A 19,410-nucleotide genomic window follows, 5' to 3' on the forward strand; every position below is an offset into this window, starting at 1 on the left:
TGTTTTTTTCCTGCTTATTCTGCCTCTCTACCAGGCTCAGGACAGAAAGGGGAAAGTTGATGGGGGGTGGGGGTGAGGGGGGGGGGGGCGAGGAGCCACATGCTTCAAGGACAAGGCATTTCTCGACACAAAAAAGAGAATGCATTTGGAAAAAGAGGAAAAGAAGGTCGCTTTGGTCCTCATAAGTAGAAGTTGAGAAGGTAAGGAAAAAAAAGTTAGCTTTCATAAACTACAAAAGATCGCAGAAAGAAGAAGACAGGCTAAAATATCTGGAAAAGTTTAGAGAGGTTGGTTGAGTAGTAAGGAAATCAAAGATGCAAATGGAAGAAAAAATAGACTTTTTTTTTAGATATATTAGTGATAGGAAGAAGTGCAAAAGTGGCTTTGTGAGACTCAAAGGTGATGGGGAAAAATATGTAGAAGCTGATAAAAATAAGGCTGAATTGCTTAACAAATATTTTTGTTCTGTGTTCACAGCTGAAGTGCAGTGAGTGGGACCACAGAAGAGAAAAGGAAAAAGGGATGGAGGTGTGGTAGGCCCTGATCGATTTTTAGATGATTGTGTTTGTGAGGAGCTAGATAAACTAAAGGTGGACAAATCAATGGGGCCGGATGGTGTACATCTGAGGGTGCTGAAGGAACTTAGAGAAGTTCCGGTGGCTCCACTGACTGACCTTTCAATGCTTGTCTAGAGTTGGGAGTGGTACTGGAGGACTGGAGAAGGGCGGTTGTGGTCCCTCTGCACAAAAGTGGAAGTAAGGAAGAAGTAGGGAACTAAAGGCTGATGGGTCTGATTTCTGTGGTAAGTAAGTTAATGGAAACACTTTTTAAAACAGAGAATAGTGAAGTTTCTGGAATCCAGTGTATTACTAGACCTGAAGCAACATGGATTCACTAGAGGAAGGTCTTGTCAGACAACTCTGATCAATTTTTTTGACCGGGTGAACAGAGAATTGGCTCAAGGGAGTGTGCTAGATGTGGTGTATTTAGATTATAGCAAAGTCTGTGACAGTTTTCCACACCAGAATCTAATAAATAAACTGAATGACTTTGGTATAGGCTCCAAAGTGATGGCCTGGGTCAGGAACTGGTTGAGTGGAAGGCGACAGAGGGTAGTGGCTAATGGAGATCGCTTTGAGGAAAGGAATGTTACCAATTGTGTGCTTGTTGTTTTTAACATTTTTGTAAGCGACATTGCTGAGGGGCATGTTGCCGGCCCACAAGCTTTCTCCCGACGTGGGCTGGCGACGTGCAATCGCTGCACGCTAGCCCTTCCCTTCTATGAATGGCGGCGCAGCGGTGGACCTGGGCCAGAGGAAAAGGAATCGACGGAGGATAGGCAGGCTTCAGCGCAGCAGGGAGGGAGGAAGGCAGTGTCTGGTGCAGCATGCTGGCCCTTCGCTTCCCTTCCTGGAGTTGCAGCGCAGTGGCGGCCAGCAGGGAGCAGCGGCGGCGGGTGGGCGGCAGTCAGTCCACATACCCCCAACGAGTGGGACATTTTGAAAAGGTACAATGGAGTGGGTGGGGGTGTTTTTAAAAGTTACCTTCACTTCATAAGACACACCGAAATTTCCACCCAATTTTTGGGAAAAAAGTGCATCTTATGAAGCGAAAAATAAGGTATATTTACAGATGTATAAATGCATAAACACTCGACATGTGGTGTGCTGATAAACCAATGTAAAGTGATGAAAAAAACAAATGGAAGAAGACAATCCTGAATAAATGGTGCCGATCCATGTGATGTGAACAACAAAAATCAGCGACAGGTCTGGGGGTGCCGGTACAGTGACAGAACTGTTAAAAATGCATCTTATGGCATGTTTTGACTGTAGCTAATGAAAAAAAAAATAAAAAAAATTACAGGGAGAATCATAAATGGTCTATTTTGGGGATTTTTGGTGGGAGTAGTAAAACCACACTTCTTGAGCACGTGTATTATAGCAACCCTCAGCAGCGGGAGTGATGCCCAATCTCTCCCACCGCCAAGAAACACTCACCAGTACCTCCTGCTCTGCTTACCACACCCCTAACCCTGTAGGGCTGGCTCTTAATGATTCAGGTGTGTCTTTCATTCATTGTACTGAACCTAAGGCACTTGGATATGTAGAAATAAGTGTCAACAAAAACTGAGGTGATATGTTTTTGTTGCACTAGATTTCATATGCTACATTTATATGGGAGCCTTTTATTTTCAATTTGCTTCTGTAGCTGTAGGGTCCTGTGATGTGATATGCTCTTGCATAATTTACAATCAAGACAATTAAAGCAGGACCTCCCTAACCTGACTTGGGGATCCCACAGCCAGTCTCTCTTTTTTTTTTTTTTTAAGATACCTAGTAGAGAATAACACGGGGAAAAAATTTGTCCCCCGTCTCCGCAAGCTCATTCCCCATCCCCACAAACCATCTGATCCCATCTGCACAAACCTCAAATAGTTTTATACTGAACTTATTTTATTAAAGTATAAAAAGAAATAGATTCCTAGAAAACAAGATGGCGGCGGTGTGAAAGCAGTCGAGGCTAGAGCTCTACCTTACCTTGCAACTTAATTCATTTTCTTCGGAGCCTGACCACTGCTACGTGTTAGGCAATATGCCCCATAGTAAGCGCAAGGGCGTTATCCGGCAGGACCCTCCTTCACCCGGACAAACACAAATGGACCGGTTTTTGACCAGCTCACCGCCTGTAGTAGGTGGGGGAATCCCTGCTGCAGCACCGATGGAGGGAGACGTCAGAGCCTTGGGGTTTGAAACATTGCTTCCCCCTCCAGCAGCACAATCGCCGCCGAACCTGGCTACGGAAAGCGTGGGCGGTGTGACTTCTGGAGATCCGACGAGCTCGATCTATTCACACAGAGGAGGGCACCACGTAGCACAGGAAGCCGAGTCGACTACCTATCAAGGAGCAGAGGGAACTGACTCCTCGGCAGCGACTCTTCAGAACATAAGGAATGTACAGTATTTCCCCGATATTTGCGGGGGTTCCATTCCAGGAACCCCTGCGAATGTTGAAAAACCGTGAATATGGTTTTTGGCAGGGGAGACAGGAGAGGGCAGCCAGAGTGCCGGCGAGTGAAGGAAATCACTCGTGGTATGCTCCGACCGCCTCTTCCTGTACTAAAGTCGGGCCTCACCAATCAGGAGCTCCCTCTCTCTTCACTTCCCTTCAATGGCACTCAACCTCTTCCCCTCATCGGGTCATCTTCCTCCCTTCCCCTCACTTTTGCAGGCGCTTTTCAGAGTTTTCTCTTTCTGAGGTCGTGGCAACCGTTTCTCACAAGTCCCCCCCACCTACCCAAAACTTCTCCTCTGACGTACCTTCCTATTTCCAACTGGGCAGCTTGCATCAGAGGAGAAGCTTCAGGGTAGTTGCACTGGACTTGTAAGAAAGGGTTCCACGTCCGGACACCTCAGAAGAGAAAACTCTGAATAAAAAACATCTGAAATTAGGATGATCAAACACTGAGATTGACAAAAAAAATATGCTAGTTTTCTAGTCCATTATCAGATATTTGGCTGTTCAGCTGTAAAGTGTTACTTCTGTTCCTCCACCACTGCCTGTGCTGTAATAGTGTATGCATACAATTTAAGAAACTAGATTACTCTGTATTATTTAAGCCAAGTGTAACAGCTCTGTGTGTGGTGTATGACCGGCAAGGGAGAGGGAAGAATGGATGGATAGATAGATTCCAGCAGGCCTACGTAGGTATGTCTTAACACTGGTTTGGGGGGGAGGCAGTGAATGGTTGCATGCATGTTTGTGTTATGTACATGTGTCTTAATAGTGTGTTCTACTTCTGCGGAGGTAGTGTATGAGTTTAGGCCCAGGATAGCAGATAGAAGGAAAAAGGGGGTAATCTGTCCTTTCAAATTCTAACTGTTGTGATTCAGTATATCAAACTTTCTATGTTGCAGAAGCTGGAACTGCTTCTTCCACAGAAATGCACTGGCATTTCTGGAGAAGGGGGTTTATTTCGGCAAAATCTCAATTTGGAGGAGAGTGTGCCGCAGTGGTTAGAACTGCAGCCTCAGCACCCCGAGGTTGTGGGTTCAAACCCCATACTGCTCCTTGTGATCCTGGGCGAGTCACTTAATCCTTCACTGCCCCAGGTACATTAGATAGATTGTGAGCCTGCCACAACAGATAGGGGAAAATGCTTGAAGTACCTGAATGTAAACCACTTTGAGTGGGTTGTGTAACTACAAAAAGATAGTATGCAAGTCCCAAACCCTTTGATCAGGTTCATTTTCAAACTCAAAAGCGTTTTTTTTATTCTAGGCCTAATTTGGAACCATCCTGTGAAACGTTTGGAGAATTGTTTTGCACCTCCCCCACTCCCAAAACAGACATTCTTGACCCCTTAGGCATGATTTCTTTCTAACATTTATTGGGTTGGAAAGAATAAAAAGGTTCCCATGTATAACTTGTTTGCTGACCCTTATTCCAGATGTCTGAGGCCCAGATTCTCAAAAATTTAACATGGTCGCTAAACTGGTTTCTGACAGTTTAGCCTGCATGCATTTTAGCGACGGATTATCAAAATGGATTATCTCAGTCTTTAATGAGTTTTTTAGCAGTCTCTGACATTGCCATGCAAAGGAGCTCTTAAAAATCGTCGAGCCATTCTTCAACAGCGGTGTTGGCTTTTGGTGACAAAAATCAGTGACTGATCCAGGGGTACTGGTACAGTGACAGCACTGTTAAAAATGCATCTTGTGGCATGTGTTTTGAGTGTCTATTATAGCCCTCTTTGGCAACTCTTCACCAACCTCATTAGGAGGGGCCTTAAACAACCTGGGCCAATCAGAGTTTTAGGCCCTTCCCCGGTGCATCCCGGGAAAGGCCCAAGGTTCTGATCAGCCCATATGCATAAGGTCTCACCCACAGGAGAGGCCTTACACAACCTGGGTCAATCAAAGTCTCAGGCCGCTCCCCAGTGCATCCCAGGATGTATCAGGGAGGGGAAGGTCCGTCATTTTGAAGAGGCAGGCCAGTTGGCCGGAGAAAGCAGGCATCCCTCCAGCCAGCCATCTGAAAATAAGGTAAGGGAGGGTTGTCAAAGGCACAGGGAGGGGGTTGTGTGGCGGTGGAAGAGCGTGGGCATCTCTCCCACTGCTGAGGGGAGTTGGGGGGTGACGGTTGGGTGGGAGAGACTGGGCATCTCTTCCACTGGGGGGGGGATGTCGGTTGGGGGGGAAAGATTGGGCATCTCTCCCACTGTGGGGGGTGGTGGTGGTATGTCGGTTGGCCAGGAGAGATTGGGCATCTCTCCTGCTGCTGAGGGGAGTTGGGGGGTGTTGTTTTGCAGTGGGAGACATTGGGCATTTCTCTTGCTTTTATTCTGTTTTGGGATTTTTTTGTTTATTCTGCGCACTGTAACCAGCGATGGGCACATGAAAATTTAACGAGTCTTCTCTTCTCTCTATCACCTTCCTTTGCATGAGCATTTTGTTACAATCGCTATTATAATGGCTGCAACAGCAGCCTGTTGGGTTTTTACACGGTTTTCTGAAAATCTAGCCCTCGGTGGGCTAACATGGCAACCTTAAGTTGTAAAACCTGTGGGAAGGGGTGCCAGGAAGATCTCATTTCAGCCCTGAATAACATGGGGCAGTACAACCAGCTTCTGGAAATATGAGAATTTCTCACCATTGGTACTAATTAACACTGTCCATGGCACAAAATAGATCTGCGTTGCCTCTCTGCCCATCCGAAATCAACCCCAATTTCCTGCACTAGGTAGCCTAAGGAACTGGTTCTAGCTCTTGCTCGATTCACAAATTAACAATTAACTAGGTCAAGCCAAACCTATCAACAAATGAAGCATAGTGCCTTTCACTGGTGGCAGTTTGTTACAGACACTGGCAGGGCTGGGGGAGCCTTATCGAAAGCTGGGAGGATGAGTCAGTGTAGCAGACCAACAGCAGAAGCCCTGGTACTTAGAGAGCTCAGTGGTGCAGGTGCCTGGGAACTGCAGGGCAGCTGCTCCTGCTAAGCTCATATTACAGTATCAGCAACTATTATCACAGGGAATCTAAAGGGCAGTACAGACAGTCCTCCCAAGTGATTTTCTCTTGTCAAACTGATGCCAAATGCTAACGGCCACCAAACAGGCTATTATAGCCAAACAGGTGCGTGCCCAACTGCATCCACACTTGTTTATGCAGCCCTGTGAATCTTATGCAACAGTAGGCCCAAATCCAGGGGGTAAATGCACACACAATTACTCCCATGCCTACAGCCTCAAGCACAGCTCATGTTCCCCTCATGCCAGTACAGTACTTTTTTACCGTGTGCACAAGGACCCCCTTTCTCACACCACAGACATTTCCCCCCCTCCCGCCATCACCACCAGGTACACAGATATTGCTTCCTTCTGCTCTCTCTCCTCACAGGCACAACTCTCTGCTGCAGCAGCCTGCCTACATGGAGACTAAAAAAACATAGATTCCAAAGCAAAGAAAGAATTGCAGAAATAAAGAAATTGCAGAAGTAAAAATAGAAAACAAGTGGCAGGTGAAGCAAATTTGCGCATGGCTTCCTTTCACTTATATGAGAAAGTGGTTCCCCAACAAATATGCCTAATGAGAGGTGCTGCCACTGCTCATTTAGTTCAAAGAGCTGTGCAAATTTGCAAAGGACAGAAACTCCAAAGCAAGAGATATCTGGCCCAGTGGATATGGCTAGCACACAAAGCAGCCACTGTGCACTGGCAGGGAGGGAAAATCTCTCAAAATGTATACAATAAAAAAAAAAAAATGAAACATGCATGGGAAAATCTGAGTAGTCTGGGGATTATTATTATTATTATTTTTTTTAATAAGAAATGGCCATCAGATGGGAAGTGACAATGTGCAAGTGTGGGCTGACAGAACAGTCTATCCTAGGCCTTCCTGAGCAAACAAGCACAGAGGCACTGCCCAGAAAGTATTCCTTTATAACACCTGCCAAGCTTGGCTCAGAAAACCAAGAGCGAGTGAAGCTGTGCCTTGCTGAACTGCTGAACCAATTTCCCAAGAATGTGTCTCTGTAAACACTGATTTTTATAAAACCTGCTTCCACCGGATGCACAAGGGCACAACGATGGCCACAGACAGACACACCCCCACACACAGAACTGCTGCACAGTTTATGAGGACACCATACGGGTTTGCTTTTGTTGTAAATGGCATTAGATAAAAAAGTATGACTTGCTTTGCATGTGCAGAATATTTCCTTGAATTTCTAGAACATAAGCATAGCCTTCCTGGGTCAGACCGATGGTCTAGCTAGCCCGGTGGCCAATCCAGGTCACTAGTACCTGGCAAAAACCCAGATTCAGAGATACATGTTGAAGTGGCTAATGACATTGGACACAGAGAATATGACACTGCATCAGGGCTGTATAGCCCATCTGGTCTGCATTTCAGTCCTAGCGCAATGCTGCAGAACCCAGATTATTTTCACTAGTTTCCATATACTGTAGGTTGCTCTGCTAGCTCTCTAAAAGCTCTCTAAAAGCTTCCTGGCCCCTGGCTCTTCGGTAATCACAGCAGCACAGGAGGCAACATACACAGCTCTTTGGATATGAGCACAATCGCCTTCACTCCCTGAACTGCCAAGCAGCCAGCGTGGGAAGAGTCTGATGCGCCGTGCTGCAGGGAACAAGCAGATTGCTTCACAGCTGGAAGAGGATTTTTCATCCACTCCAGCAGGGACTTCCTCCCTATTCAGTACAACTGGATTAAAAATAAAATATTCCTCCACATACACACACACACATTGGAAAACTGAGACACCGTCTCCATTCCTACCAAAAAACAAAACCCCACACCTTATAATCCACAGCAGACTCCCAGCATTGAAAGGAGATGCTTTTTCTAGGATAAGGAGAGCTGAGACCCACGTCAAAGGATTCACTGTGATCTTGGAATCATAGAAACATAGAAGTTGATGGCAGAAAAGGGCTACAGCCCATCAAGTCTGCCCACTCTGCTTACCCACCCTAATGACCCAATTTCCTTATCTTGACCCTCGTAGGGATCCCACATGGGTATCCCATTTATTCTTAAAGTCTGGCACGCTGTCTGCCAGCTTGTTCCAATGATCAACCACTCTCTCTGTGAAGAAATACTTTCTGGTGTCGCCATGAAATTTTCCGCCCCTGAGTTTGAGCGGATGTCCTCTTGTGGCCGAGGGTCCCTTGAGAAAGAAAATATCATCTTCCACTTCGACACGTCCTGTGAGAGTACTTAAATGTTTCGATCATGTCTCCCCTCTCCCTACGTTCCTCAAGAGTGTAGAGCTGCAATTTGTTCAGTCTCTCTTCGTACACAATCGCAGCTAGTGAAGATAAACTGGTGAGAATCTCAAATGGGAACACACATGGGTGCAGGTGAACACTAGGACTGGCAATCCAAACCTAGGTCTCCCACATTCCTACACTAGTTACTAAAAGAAAGCCACTCAAAAGAACACATCAGTGGAGTGCTTCTACCGGCTCACATAGGTAAAAGGAACAAGCACACAATGTCTTTTAAAGCTTGACAAGTGGCTTTGCCAAATGTGGAGAGTCATTAGCCAGTACTAACTAAAAAGGATGCTCTCATGTCTTACTAGGGTTGAGAAAGAGAGTGCACATCTGGCCTGAGCCTGTGCCACACACACTGCCTATCATGTTTCAAATAATGAGATTTCTGACAAGAACACAAACATCCACACAGGCCCACAGGGACACTTGGCATCATGATCAGGCTGTGTATTAAACAATATTCCCTTTATACATCTGGTTGGGTCTTAGTCAATGGCAACACAGTGGCTCAGGTGATGACACTGTTGCCTCACCACTCTTGCCCTGACTTCTCACCACAAGCCACTGGCAGGCTGTGACTCATTTTCATTTCAAAATAGAGATATAAATAAAAGCAGTACCACCCAGTCAGGACCAAAGTTGTTCTTTAGCAAACAGGTGCTCGGCTGAAAGTGTCAAAACTAATGCAGCAAAATAAACTGAGGTCATCAGTTTTACTTGCTTGATGACAGTGGAAGAATACACCTTCAAACTATAGTGCTACTACTGTTATGACTATTTCTCATTTCCTATTGGAGAGCTAAACATACACAGCTCTGAACAGATAATAGGAGCTGTTGCAAAAGAAAGATAAGTAGGGTGACCAACTGAAAGGCCCAGTCTGAGCACTGGAAAGTGAGGGGGAGGAGAAAGCAGACCACCACGTCTTCTCTCTCTCCAAACCACACAAAGCTCCAGAACAGTGGCAAAGCTAACCATTCTTGGCTAAAGCCCATCCTATCTGATCTCCAAAACATTTCAGTGGCAGCTGCCTCGCTCTTTCTACCTCCATCCACAAATCACACATTTATTTGTTCCCCGCCCCCAGCCTGGAAACACTCTTCTCTGAACTCTCCCTTGATCTACCTCAGTACCTTTGCTGGTGGTAGCATTGATGCGTGTTAACTGCCTGTGCTGGCCCTATAGGCTTCTCGCTGTCATGTCCTGCCTTTGCTGATGTCACTTCCTCTTTCTTCTTTGGCAAGACATGGCAGAGGGAAGCTTGCAGGAGCCTGCACAGGCAGTGGACTTGCATTGCTGATACTGCCAGTGAAGGTGCCAAGATAGAGTAGGGGATGGGGGGAATTGCCAGGCAGTGGGTAAATGCCAGATCCAGGGGCGACAGAGTGAGAGAGAGGTGGGGGGAGGGAGGATAGTTTTTGAAGCCATCCCTATCATAACTCTGGGCCCACCCATAATGAACAGTCTGCTACACCCCTGCTCCAGAGATATAGTTCAAACAGCTGATGTGGATCAAATGAGGCAGTACCAACACAGTTGGAAGAGAAGCAGCTGGATTCAAGTACCTGGGGCACAAGAAGTGCAAGGGAATATGAGGAGGAGAGAACAGACTGGGATATGCCATCAAACATGTCTCCTCCATCCTCTTCCCTGAAACCACCTGGGTGTGATTTAGCTTGGTGACAGCCCTGCATAAGAAGAGCAGGTCCCTGCTCAACGAGCTTACATTCTAGCCAACACACAAAGACAAGCTAAATAAGTATGATTAATGTCAGCAAGGCTGCAGTCAAGGACAGATGAGTTTAAGATTTAAAAGTCTATTTAAAACGAAAACTATAATGCTTAAGGTAATATTAACATCAGGAGTCCAATCATATCCAAGAGAAGGCACATAAATAGGACAAATTTAAAAGGTTATCAAACCAGAATCTGCATAAGTTGAGTTTCATCGGTTGAAAAATAAGGGGGGGGAAAAAAGGTTTCTCATTGTACTGAAAGCAGAACAGGAAGCCATAAAATTATCTTACCATCTTCAGTTTCCTGCCACACGATCCCCTCCAGGTTCACGCTAGTCCCAGGTTCACAGGGGCCCAGACACTCGGGCTCAGTAGCCAAAGCCACGTCACAGGTATTAACCCCAACAGAGCGTGTGCGCACCATGATCTGCTCGCATGGTGACGAGATGTCATTGCTCACCACAGGCACAAGCAGGTGCAAGGGGAGTACTGGGGGTGTGGAAACAGGAGACTCCATCTGTTGGGAGAGAAGGGAAATCTCTTATCAGAAGTCAAAAGGGAGAACACATCACTAGCAATAAATTGGTAGTTGTCTGATAATATCAGCAGAGGAAGGAAGCAGAGTGAGACACACAGAACCTATGGTGTTTTTGCACTATACATGAACGACCACTAGGAAATACACAGAGGATCAATTACTGCATTCACATGGTCTCCAGAAGCAAAGGAGTCAGTCCCAGCTCAACCTAAGTCATTCTTTGCCCATTACATGATATTTAACCCCTACACAAACAGCAACTGCAGCCTGTGTATCATGCTTCATACAGATTCTCTGAGAGTCAGACAGCTTTGCTAATAGCAAAGGGAACAAACTCTCCCCCTCCCTACATCATTTTTCTCTTCCTTTCTAAAGCCCTGGTTCAACCTGAACTGCTCCCAGCTCCTACTGCATTTATTCATCTGCCTTTTGGCAAAGACCTACTTGTTTATTCAAATTGTGTCTCCTGCGTTCTCTCTTATAAATATCCATAAAAACTAGAGTAAACTGCTCATGCTCTCCACTGGCACTGACTGAACATTTTGACACCAAATTAGAAATTTCATATGGCAGCTCTGGTTCCATGTATCTTCTAGAAAGGTACCAGGCAAACTGCTTGACTGGCATTGTGGGAAGGCAAAGAGGCCTGCTCCTGAGGAGAAGAAAGCAGGTGAGGGAAATCTTGAAAGGATTGGAAAACCTCAAAACAAGCATTTAACTGAGAAAAACCAAAGGGTGATCTGCAAAGCATGAGAGCTAGGCACAGTCTGAAATGTGTGCCCTCCCATTCTGTACATATTCTATTCGTAGGCAAAAACTGTGATTCATAAATAAAAATCATTATAAAGCACTTACAAATGGGAACAGCCACATCAACACCTTGCTAGACGCAGGGTAAAAAAAACCTCAAGAAACTTTTTTTAATTAGTTAAAATTTCCTATGTCTGTTGTTCTGGGTGATTTAGAGGGTGGCTGGAAACAGAGGAACTTTTCAGGCAGTTAGAGAAGGCCAGATATAGAAGCTGGATTGTAACATAGTAAATGACAGCAGATAAAGACCTGAATGGACCATCCAGTCTGCCCATTAGTTAATCTCATTAGAATTACATGATTAAGTTAACTTGTCCCTTCTTTGATATTTCTGGGCCATAGACTAAAGTTCACCTGGTATAGTCCTAGGTTCCAACTGTTGAAGTTGCCATAAGCTCACTCCAGCCTATCCATCCATCCCATTGTTCGCTGAATATCTACTGTAAAGTCTGGCCAGTAACATCACAAGAAGAATGGTACACAACTGATTTATAATAAATTAAAACACCTAACACAACCATGTCTCTGCCACTTCTGCATCAGGAGTATTGTAGAGTCACAAGGAGTTCTCCTTTGTGCTATTGCAAATAGTCTCGTACACAAACAGCCCTCAATGAAACACACAGAGTGAACATTTTCCTTTATACTAAGCTAGTGACCTCCAGAAAGCAAGTTTAGAGGTTCATTGATGGTTGGTGATTTATATGTTCTTTACTCCGTTAGCATAGAGGAAAGCATTCACCTTATGTGTTTACTATTTGCATTAGCACAGAGAAGAATGCCTCACAGTTGAACTGTACCCCCCCCTCCCCCCCGGTTCAGCTCATGGCTAAAACACAGTCAAAATGGGTGTTTAAATAATAATAACTTGTATGCCACACTTCTCATGTTGTGTCAACAGTCCACCTTTTATATCCATGCTTTTACACTGCAGTGTTTTGATGTTTGCGAGCTCAAGATGTCTGGACTAGTGCTGCCCAATTTGACAAATTGACACCCCCTCCACCCCCGGTGAGACCTGACATACCTCTTGGGCCTAAAGCAGTAGCAGCAGTGGACAGCTAGCAGAGGAAACACTCTGAACAGGCTGCTCATGGCCTGTCCCACTGGGGCCTTCCCTCTACCACATCACTAATGACGCAGCAGAGGGAAACCCTGGCGGGACAGGCCGTGAATGGACTGATCAGAGTGCCTCTTCTAGCCATCTACCACCGCCGCTGCTGCTTCTGTATTACGAGACCTGATGTTATGTCAGATCTTAGGGAGGGTAGTCGGGAAGCGCTGCACAGGGGGATGGGAGGGAGGGATGGAAAGCTGCTGCAAATGGGGAGAAATAGGAAGAATTGATGGACATGGGGTGGAGGAGAGGTAGGGAGTGCAACAAAGAGGTAGAAATGGGTGAGAGGGAGAAGTCCTGCATATGGTGGAGGAGAGGAGACATGCATGGAGAAGACAGAGGAAGAAATGTTGGACATAGGGTGGAGGGCAGGAAGAGTAGGTACATGGGGAGAGAGAAATAAATATTTCACATGATAATGGAAGGGAGAGATGCCACATGGAGTGGAATAGAGAAGGACACAAGGCAAGAAGAGAGAGACAGAGAGAAGAAAGATGGTAGACAATGGGAAAGAAATGTTGGATATGGCAGTGGAAGGGAAAGTACAGAGATGGAAGATGGATGGTGAGCAAGGAGAAAGAAGAAAGCGTCAAATGGTCATGAGACCCTGGTGTGCAAGTTAACAGAAGACAAACAAAATCAGAGCCTGGGACCAACATGATCTGAATAATAAAATGACCAGACAACAAAAGGTAGAAAAATAATTTTATTTTCTATTTTGTGATTACAATATGTCAAATTTGAAATGTGTATCCTGCCAGAGTTGGAGTTAGACAGCAAATGTGAGTTAGGACCTAATAGAGATACCAGAGACCACCGAGACAGGACTGATTTTTGCAGAGGCCTTATCTGCACCTTCACTCACTGCACCACCTCCAGGGTTGTGGCCACGGAACCTAGGATCTATACTTTGCTCCATGTTAGTTTTGGGTCCTGCAACAACAAGAAAACTTGGGTTTGCAACTTAAGATGAAAAGGATCCAGAAGAAATACTACCCCCCTGCCTCATATCGAAGTGAATCCCCATATAATCTAGAGTCCGGGAGGGAGACGAAGTGGCTCTTGGAAAGATTCATCACCCAGCCAAACAACCGGAGAATGGCTATGACCAGGGACATCGCTGCATGACTCTCCGTCACTAAGGATATCAGAATCAACCAATCATCCAGATATGGGTGGCGCCCGATACCCTCTTTCCGAAGGAAGACATCCACCACCACCATTATTTTTGATGCTAGGTTGCATAGGGAGAGGTATGGCTGGTAGGAAAAAGGAGGTATTGATGCCCCTGTATAAGACTTTGGTGAAACCTCATTTAAAATATTGGATACAATTCTGGAGGCCGCACCTTCAAAAAGATAAAAAGGATGAAGTCAGTTGAGAGGAAGGCTACTAAAATGGCCTTCGTCATAGGGCATATGGAGACAGAAAAAGATGTCAATATGTATACTTTGGAGGAAAGGCGGGAGAGGGGAGATATGATAGAGACATTTAAATATTTACGTAGCATAAATGCGCATGAGGCAAGTCTCTCATTTGAAAAGAAGCTCTGGAATGAGAGGGCTAGGGATGAAGTTAAAAGGCTCAGGAGAAATTTAGGGAATTTTTTTTTTTTTACGCAAAGGGTAGTAAATGCGTGGAATAGTAGAAGTGATGGAGACAAAGACTCTGAATTCAAGAAACAATAGGCAAGCATGTGGGATCTCTTAGGGAGAGGAAAAGATAGTAGATGCAGCGGATGGGCAGAATGGATGGGCTATTTGGCCTTTATTTACCATCATGCTTCTATATTTCCATAAGCTGATCACAAGATGCCTCGTGGCCATTAAAAGAATAGCTCTTCCTTAGGCTGTTCCAGCAATTGGCAATATATTATGTTCCCTGCCTTGAGGGGTCATAGCACTGCCAGATCTGTAGAGGAGGAGAAACATGCAGAACAGCAACAGTACATGGTAAAAACATAAGAACTTACTAAGTCAGGCCAATGGTTCATCTAGCCCAGTAGCCCATAAATAGTAGCAACATTCCATGCTACCGATCCAGGGCAAACAGTGGCTTTCCCCATGTCTGTCTTAATAGTAGACTATGAACTTTTCTGCCAGGAAGTTGTCCAAACCTTTTTAAAACTAGCTAGATCAACTGCTCTTACCACATCCTCTGGCAATGTATTCCAGAGCTTAACTATTCTCCGAGTGAAAAAAAATATTTCCTCCTATTGGTTTTAAAAGTATTTCCCTATTACTTGAGTGTCCCCTAGTCTTTATCATTTTTGATGGAATCAAAAACTGATCCACTTGTACCCGTTCTACACCACTCAGATTTTGTAGACTTCAATCATATCTCCCCCTCAGCCATCTCTTTTCCAAGCTGAAGATACCTAACCTATTTAGTCTTTCCTCATATGAGAGGAGTTCCATCTCCTTTATCACCTTGGTCGCTCTTCTTTGTACCTTTTCTAGTTCTGCTATATCTTTTTTGAGATAAGGCAACCAGAATTGAATGCAAAACTCAAGGTGAGGTTGCACCATGGAGCAATACAGAGGCATTATGACATTCTTAGTCTTGTTTACCATCCCTTTTCTAATAATTTCTAGCATCCTGTTTGCTGTTTTGGCCGCCGTCACTGCACATTGGGCAGAAGGTTTCAGTGTATTGTCTATAATGGCACCCAGATCTTTTTCTTGGGTGCTGACCCAAGGTGGACCTTTGCATCCAGTGACTATGATTTGGGTTACTCTTCCCAATATGCACCACTTTGCATTGGCTATATGTAACTGTCTATCAAAGGTTGTACCAATGAGACAAACTGAATAAAAGGAGAGAAATAATAATAATAATAACTTTGTTCTTTTATACTGCCATAACCAAAAGTTCTAGGCAGTTTACACTAAAAAGAGCTGGACAATCAGCAAAATACAATAATACAGTAAAAAAAATACAAATATTTATAAAATAGAATTTCAATAATAAAACTCACTAAGTAATAAACTTATCGAACAACTTCTGAAAACTTCCGAAAACTGCAATAGGATAACATAGCTTGCTGAATACATTTACCTAACCAAGATTGTTGCCTACCAGCTTGAAATGCTAGGGTCCTATCTAAGAAGGTCTTATATCTACACCCATTAATTTTTGGATAAGGAAATAAGTAGAAGTTTCTAGTTTCTCTTGATGGTCTATGCAACACAAAATGAGGAAAAAGGTAAGCTGGAGACAATCCCGATATCAGCTTAAAGCAGATACAGGAAAATTTGAATAATACTCTTGCCTCCAAAGGCAGCTAATGAAGTAAATGATAATATGGACTAATATGGTCGTTCTTTTTTAAACCAAAAATCAATCGAACAGCTGTATTCTGAATTATCCTCAATTACCTTAGAATGTTTTTGGGTGCTCCTAAATAGATGATATTACAATAGTCTAAAATAGATAAAACTAATGCCTGCACCAATAGTCTGAACAATAAAGGATAAAGGATGGTTCTTAATTTGCACAATGTAAAAAAGCATTTTTGTACCACTAAGTTCGTGTGTTCTGCTAATATTAAAAGTCGGTCTAGTGTCCTGGCTGGGGAGGACGTTCTGCTCTCAGCTGTAAAAGCAGATAAATAACCTGCAAAGGCTGAACCATAAGACTGGCTCACTCTCATCCACCCAAGAAATCAGAGAACTTATTTGAGACATTAAGATAAGGTGCCAAGACAAGGCAAATGGCCTGCTAGTAGCAGTTGTACTGTGCTTGCTCAGCTGTGGCATACTGTCCCCACAACATATACAGAGTGTACCACGACGTGAAAAGCTGACAGCCCCAAGCAGTTACATCTCACTCAGCTTTGGTTGGATGCAGAAAACACAAGCTGTAGCTTGTCCTTCCTCCCACACTTGCACTGTATGGTGTGCCACGTATACTGTAGTTAGCTTCCTTGCAAGTGAGTACACAATCACACAGAACAAAATATGCTGAAATAAGCATTCAATCTGCCCCATCAGGAGCATCATGAAAAAAATATCATAAGACAGTGCTCCCCTAACTCTGGGTTGTGACCAAAACAGGCTCAAAAACTGCTTTCAAGATCATGACCAACGCCATTGGTTGTTATACCTCAGCTTGCTTGGTCTCACTGGGAGACTATAGCCGATGCTAAACCTGGGTTTGCAGGGGCAGCACAGGAGGAGACAGAGCTGATACCTCATGCTTATTTGCCCCGACAGAAAACAGCTGCAGTTACATAAGGTTTGGGAAGCAATGAGATAAGTTGGACCATACTGGGTCACACCAAAGGTCCATCAAGTCCAGCATATTGCCTCCCACAATGGCCAATCCAGATCACGAATACCTGACAAGATCCCAAGGAGTAGGTAGATCTTTTCCTTATTGCTCACAAGCAGAGATAAGCAATATCTTTCCAAAGCAGGCATAATGTTTCCTATTTACCTTTTCCATCCCACTCATGATTTTATAAATCACTATCATATTCTCTCTCAGTTGTCTCTTCTCCATATTTATTCTTTCTGCATAGAGAAGTAATTTCACCCCATTATCATTTTTGTTGCCCTTCCCTGTCCCTTTTCTATTCTGTCTTTTGAGAGATGCAGGAATCAGAACAGCACACAATTGTACCATGGATCATATTTTCCATCCCTTTCAGAATTATTTCAAACATTCGATTAACTTTTTTTGACCACTGTGAGCGGAGGATTTCAATGACTTGTCTACAATATTGTCCAAGATTCACTTCTTGGGTGGTGACTTCTGAAACAGAATCCACATCAACCACTGCAGCTGTAATGAACACTTGTGGCCCTCACAATTCTGCATTGAGAGAGTATAACCTCACAGAGTGGCACTTACTACCATGCATACTCCAGGATATAGCAATTATCAAGGGAAACTGGCGATTGTAACACTTGTGATGTGGCTTCACATTTTCTTCTTACACTGAAAAGAAAATTACACAGCACACTTACAGTCCCAGGTCCAAGACTTCTGAGAGCAGGTTGCAGAACATAGTATAAGAACATAATAATTGCTGCTGCTGGATCAGATGAGTGGTCCATCGTGCCCAGCAGTCCGCTCACACGGCAGCCCCCAGGTCAAAGAGCAGTGCTCTAAATGAGTCCAGCCTCATCTGCGTATGTTCCAGATTAGCAGGAACTTGTCCAACTTTGTCTTGAATCCCTGGAGGGTGTTTTCTCCTATAACAGATTCCGGAAGAGCGATCCAGTTTTCTACCACTCTCTGGGTGAAGAAGAACTTCCTTACGTTTGTACGGAATCGATTCCCTTTTAATCTTAGAGAGTGCCCTCTCGTTCTCCCTACCTTGGAAAGGGTGAACAATCTGTCTTTATCTGCTAAGTCTATTCCCTTCGGTATTTTGAATGTTTCGATCATGTCCCCTCTTGGTCTCCTCTTTTCAAGGGAGAAGAGGCCCCGTTTCTCCAATCTCTCACTGTACAGCAACTCCTCCAGCCCTTAACCATTTTAGTCGCTCTTCGCTGGACCCTTTCGAGCTACTAAAGGAAATGAAATTATCAGGTAAGACATAATTTCTGCTTCCTTAGCCATCAGTTCCACTGTTCTGCACAAGTGGAATATACCAAAGCAGATGTACTGGGCAGGGGAAGACAAACAACAGCCCTCCCAAAGTCCAAAGTGACCCTGGACAACACATTCAATCTGCAGTGATTGGCAAATGAATAGAGTGATAATTACATCAATGCCCTACAAATTTCTTCAAGGAACTACTGTCCAGGATGTAGCCTGAGCTCATGTGGCGAGGCTCGGTGTTGGATGGTTTTTGCAAAGTATGTGGTCTCAATAGCTGCCTTGATCCACCTGGCTTTGGAAAACATAGAAATATGATTTGAGCGGCAAAAATCTTTCATCTTCTTCAGATACCTCAGCAGCTTTCTCCGAATGACCAGCCTGTAGAGCCTCCAGTCCACAGGAGCAGAGCCCTCTCACCACAAAAGAGGGAAAACAAGCTTCCTTATTCAGATGGAATGGAGAAAGCACCTTAGGGAGAAAGAAAGGGACCATACAAAGAGAAGCTGAACCCTCTGCAATGGAGTGATATGGGTCCCGACAAGACAGAGCCAGTAGCTCAGAAATTCTTTGAGCTAAGGGAATAGCAACCAGAAACGCCATCTCAAGAGTGAAGTCTTTAATGGAAGCTGAGCACAAAGACTCAAACAGTCTTGGCACCACTTGGAGAACCAGATTAAGGTCCTATGAGGGAAAAGAGCAACTTACTGGGAAGCACAAATTCAAAATGTCTCTCAGGAAACAGGACACCTTCCCATGCAAGGCCATAAACTGGAAAGAGTAGCTGCTTGGACCCTCATGGAGCCCTGTGCCAGACCCTGCTGCAAGAAGCTAGAAAATCAATGAAATGAGCCCTCTAAAGGGACAGAGACCGTCTCACAAACCAGGTTTCAAAAACCTACCTTCTGCTGAGGCATAGAAAATACTGGATCTTTCCAGGTAACATCATCAAGCTAATTTGTCTATTTAGATTGTAGCTCTTTTGAGCAGGGGCTGCTTTCTTCTTTTTGACTCTGGACAGTGCTGTGTACATCTGGGAGCGCTATAGAAATAATTAGTAGTAAAAATAATATCAGTGAGGTCACTGGTAAAGTTTAGCTTTTTTTTTTTTTTTTACCACTAATTGCTGGTAAGAGGGACTAGCATCCACTTGTGTTGAAACAAGGTAGTTAGATGCTATGGAGAAGATAATAAGCCAACCCTCCCTCCCCATCCAGATTCAATGGAAACAACCTCAAGATACTAGGAAAAAGTGAAGCCCTGCTAACTTTAAACGTACAACAATTTGCTCACTTCTCATCCTTCTGATTTTTGTAATTGAGCACCTTTGGCTTTACCCTGGAACACACCTACGAGTCTCTCTCTTTAT

General features: G+C 44.4%; 1 protein-coding gene across 4 annotated transcripts in view; it reads right to left on the reverse strand.

Annotated features, from left to right (window-relative positions):
- ZNF609 (zinc finger protein 609) overlaps window positions 1-19,410 on the reverse strand; it is a 333,270-nt gene that overhangs the window by 70,461 nt on the left and 243,399 nt on the right. For all 4 annotated transcript variants that reach the window (XM_033920159.1, XM_033920156.1, XM_033920157.1 and 1 more), the window contains exon 3: window positions 10,321-10,546. In XM_033920159.1, coding sequence (XP_033776050.1) covers window positions 10,321-10,546 — 226 coding nt within the window. The remainder of the gene's footprint in view (window positions 1-10,320; window positions 10,547-19,410) is intronic.

Source organism: Geotrypetes seraphini, chromosome 14 (assembly GCF_902459505.1).
Source record: "Geotrypetes seraphini chromosome 14, aGeoSer1.1, whole genome shotgun sequence".
NCBI classification, from domain to species: Eukaryota; Metazoa; Chordata; class Amphibia; order Gymnophiona; family Dermophiidae; genus Geotrypetes; species Geotrypetes seraphini.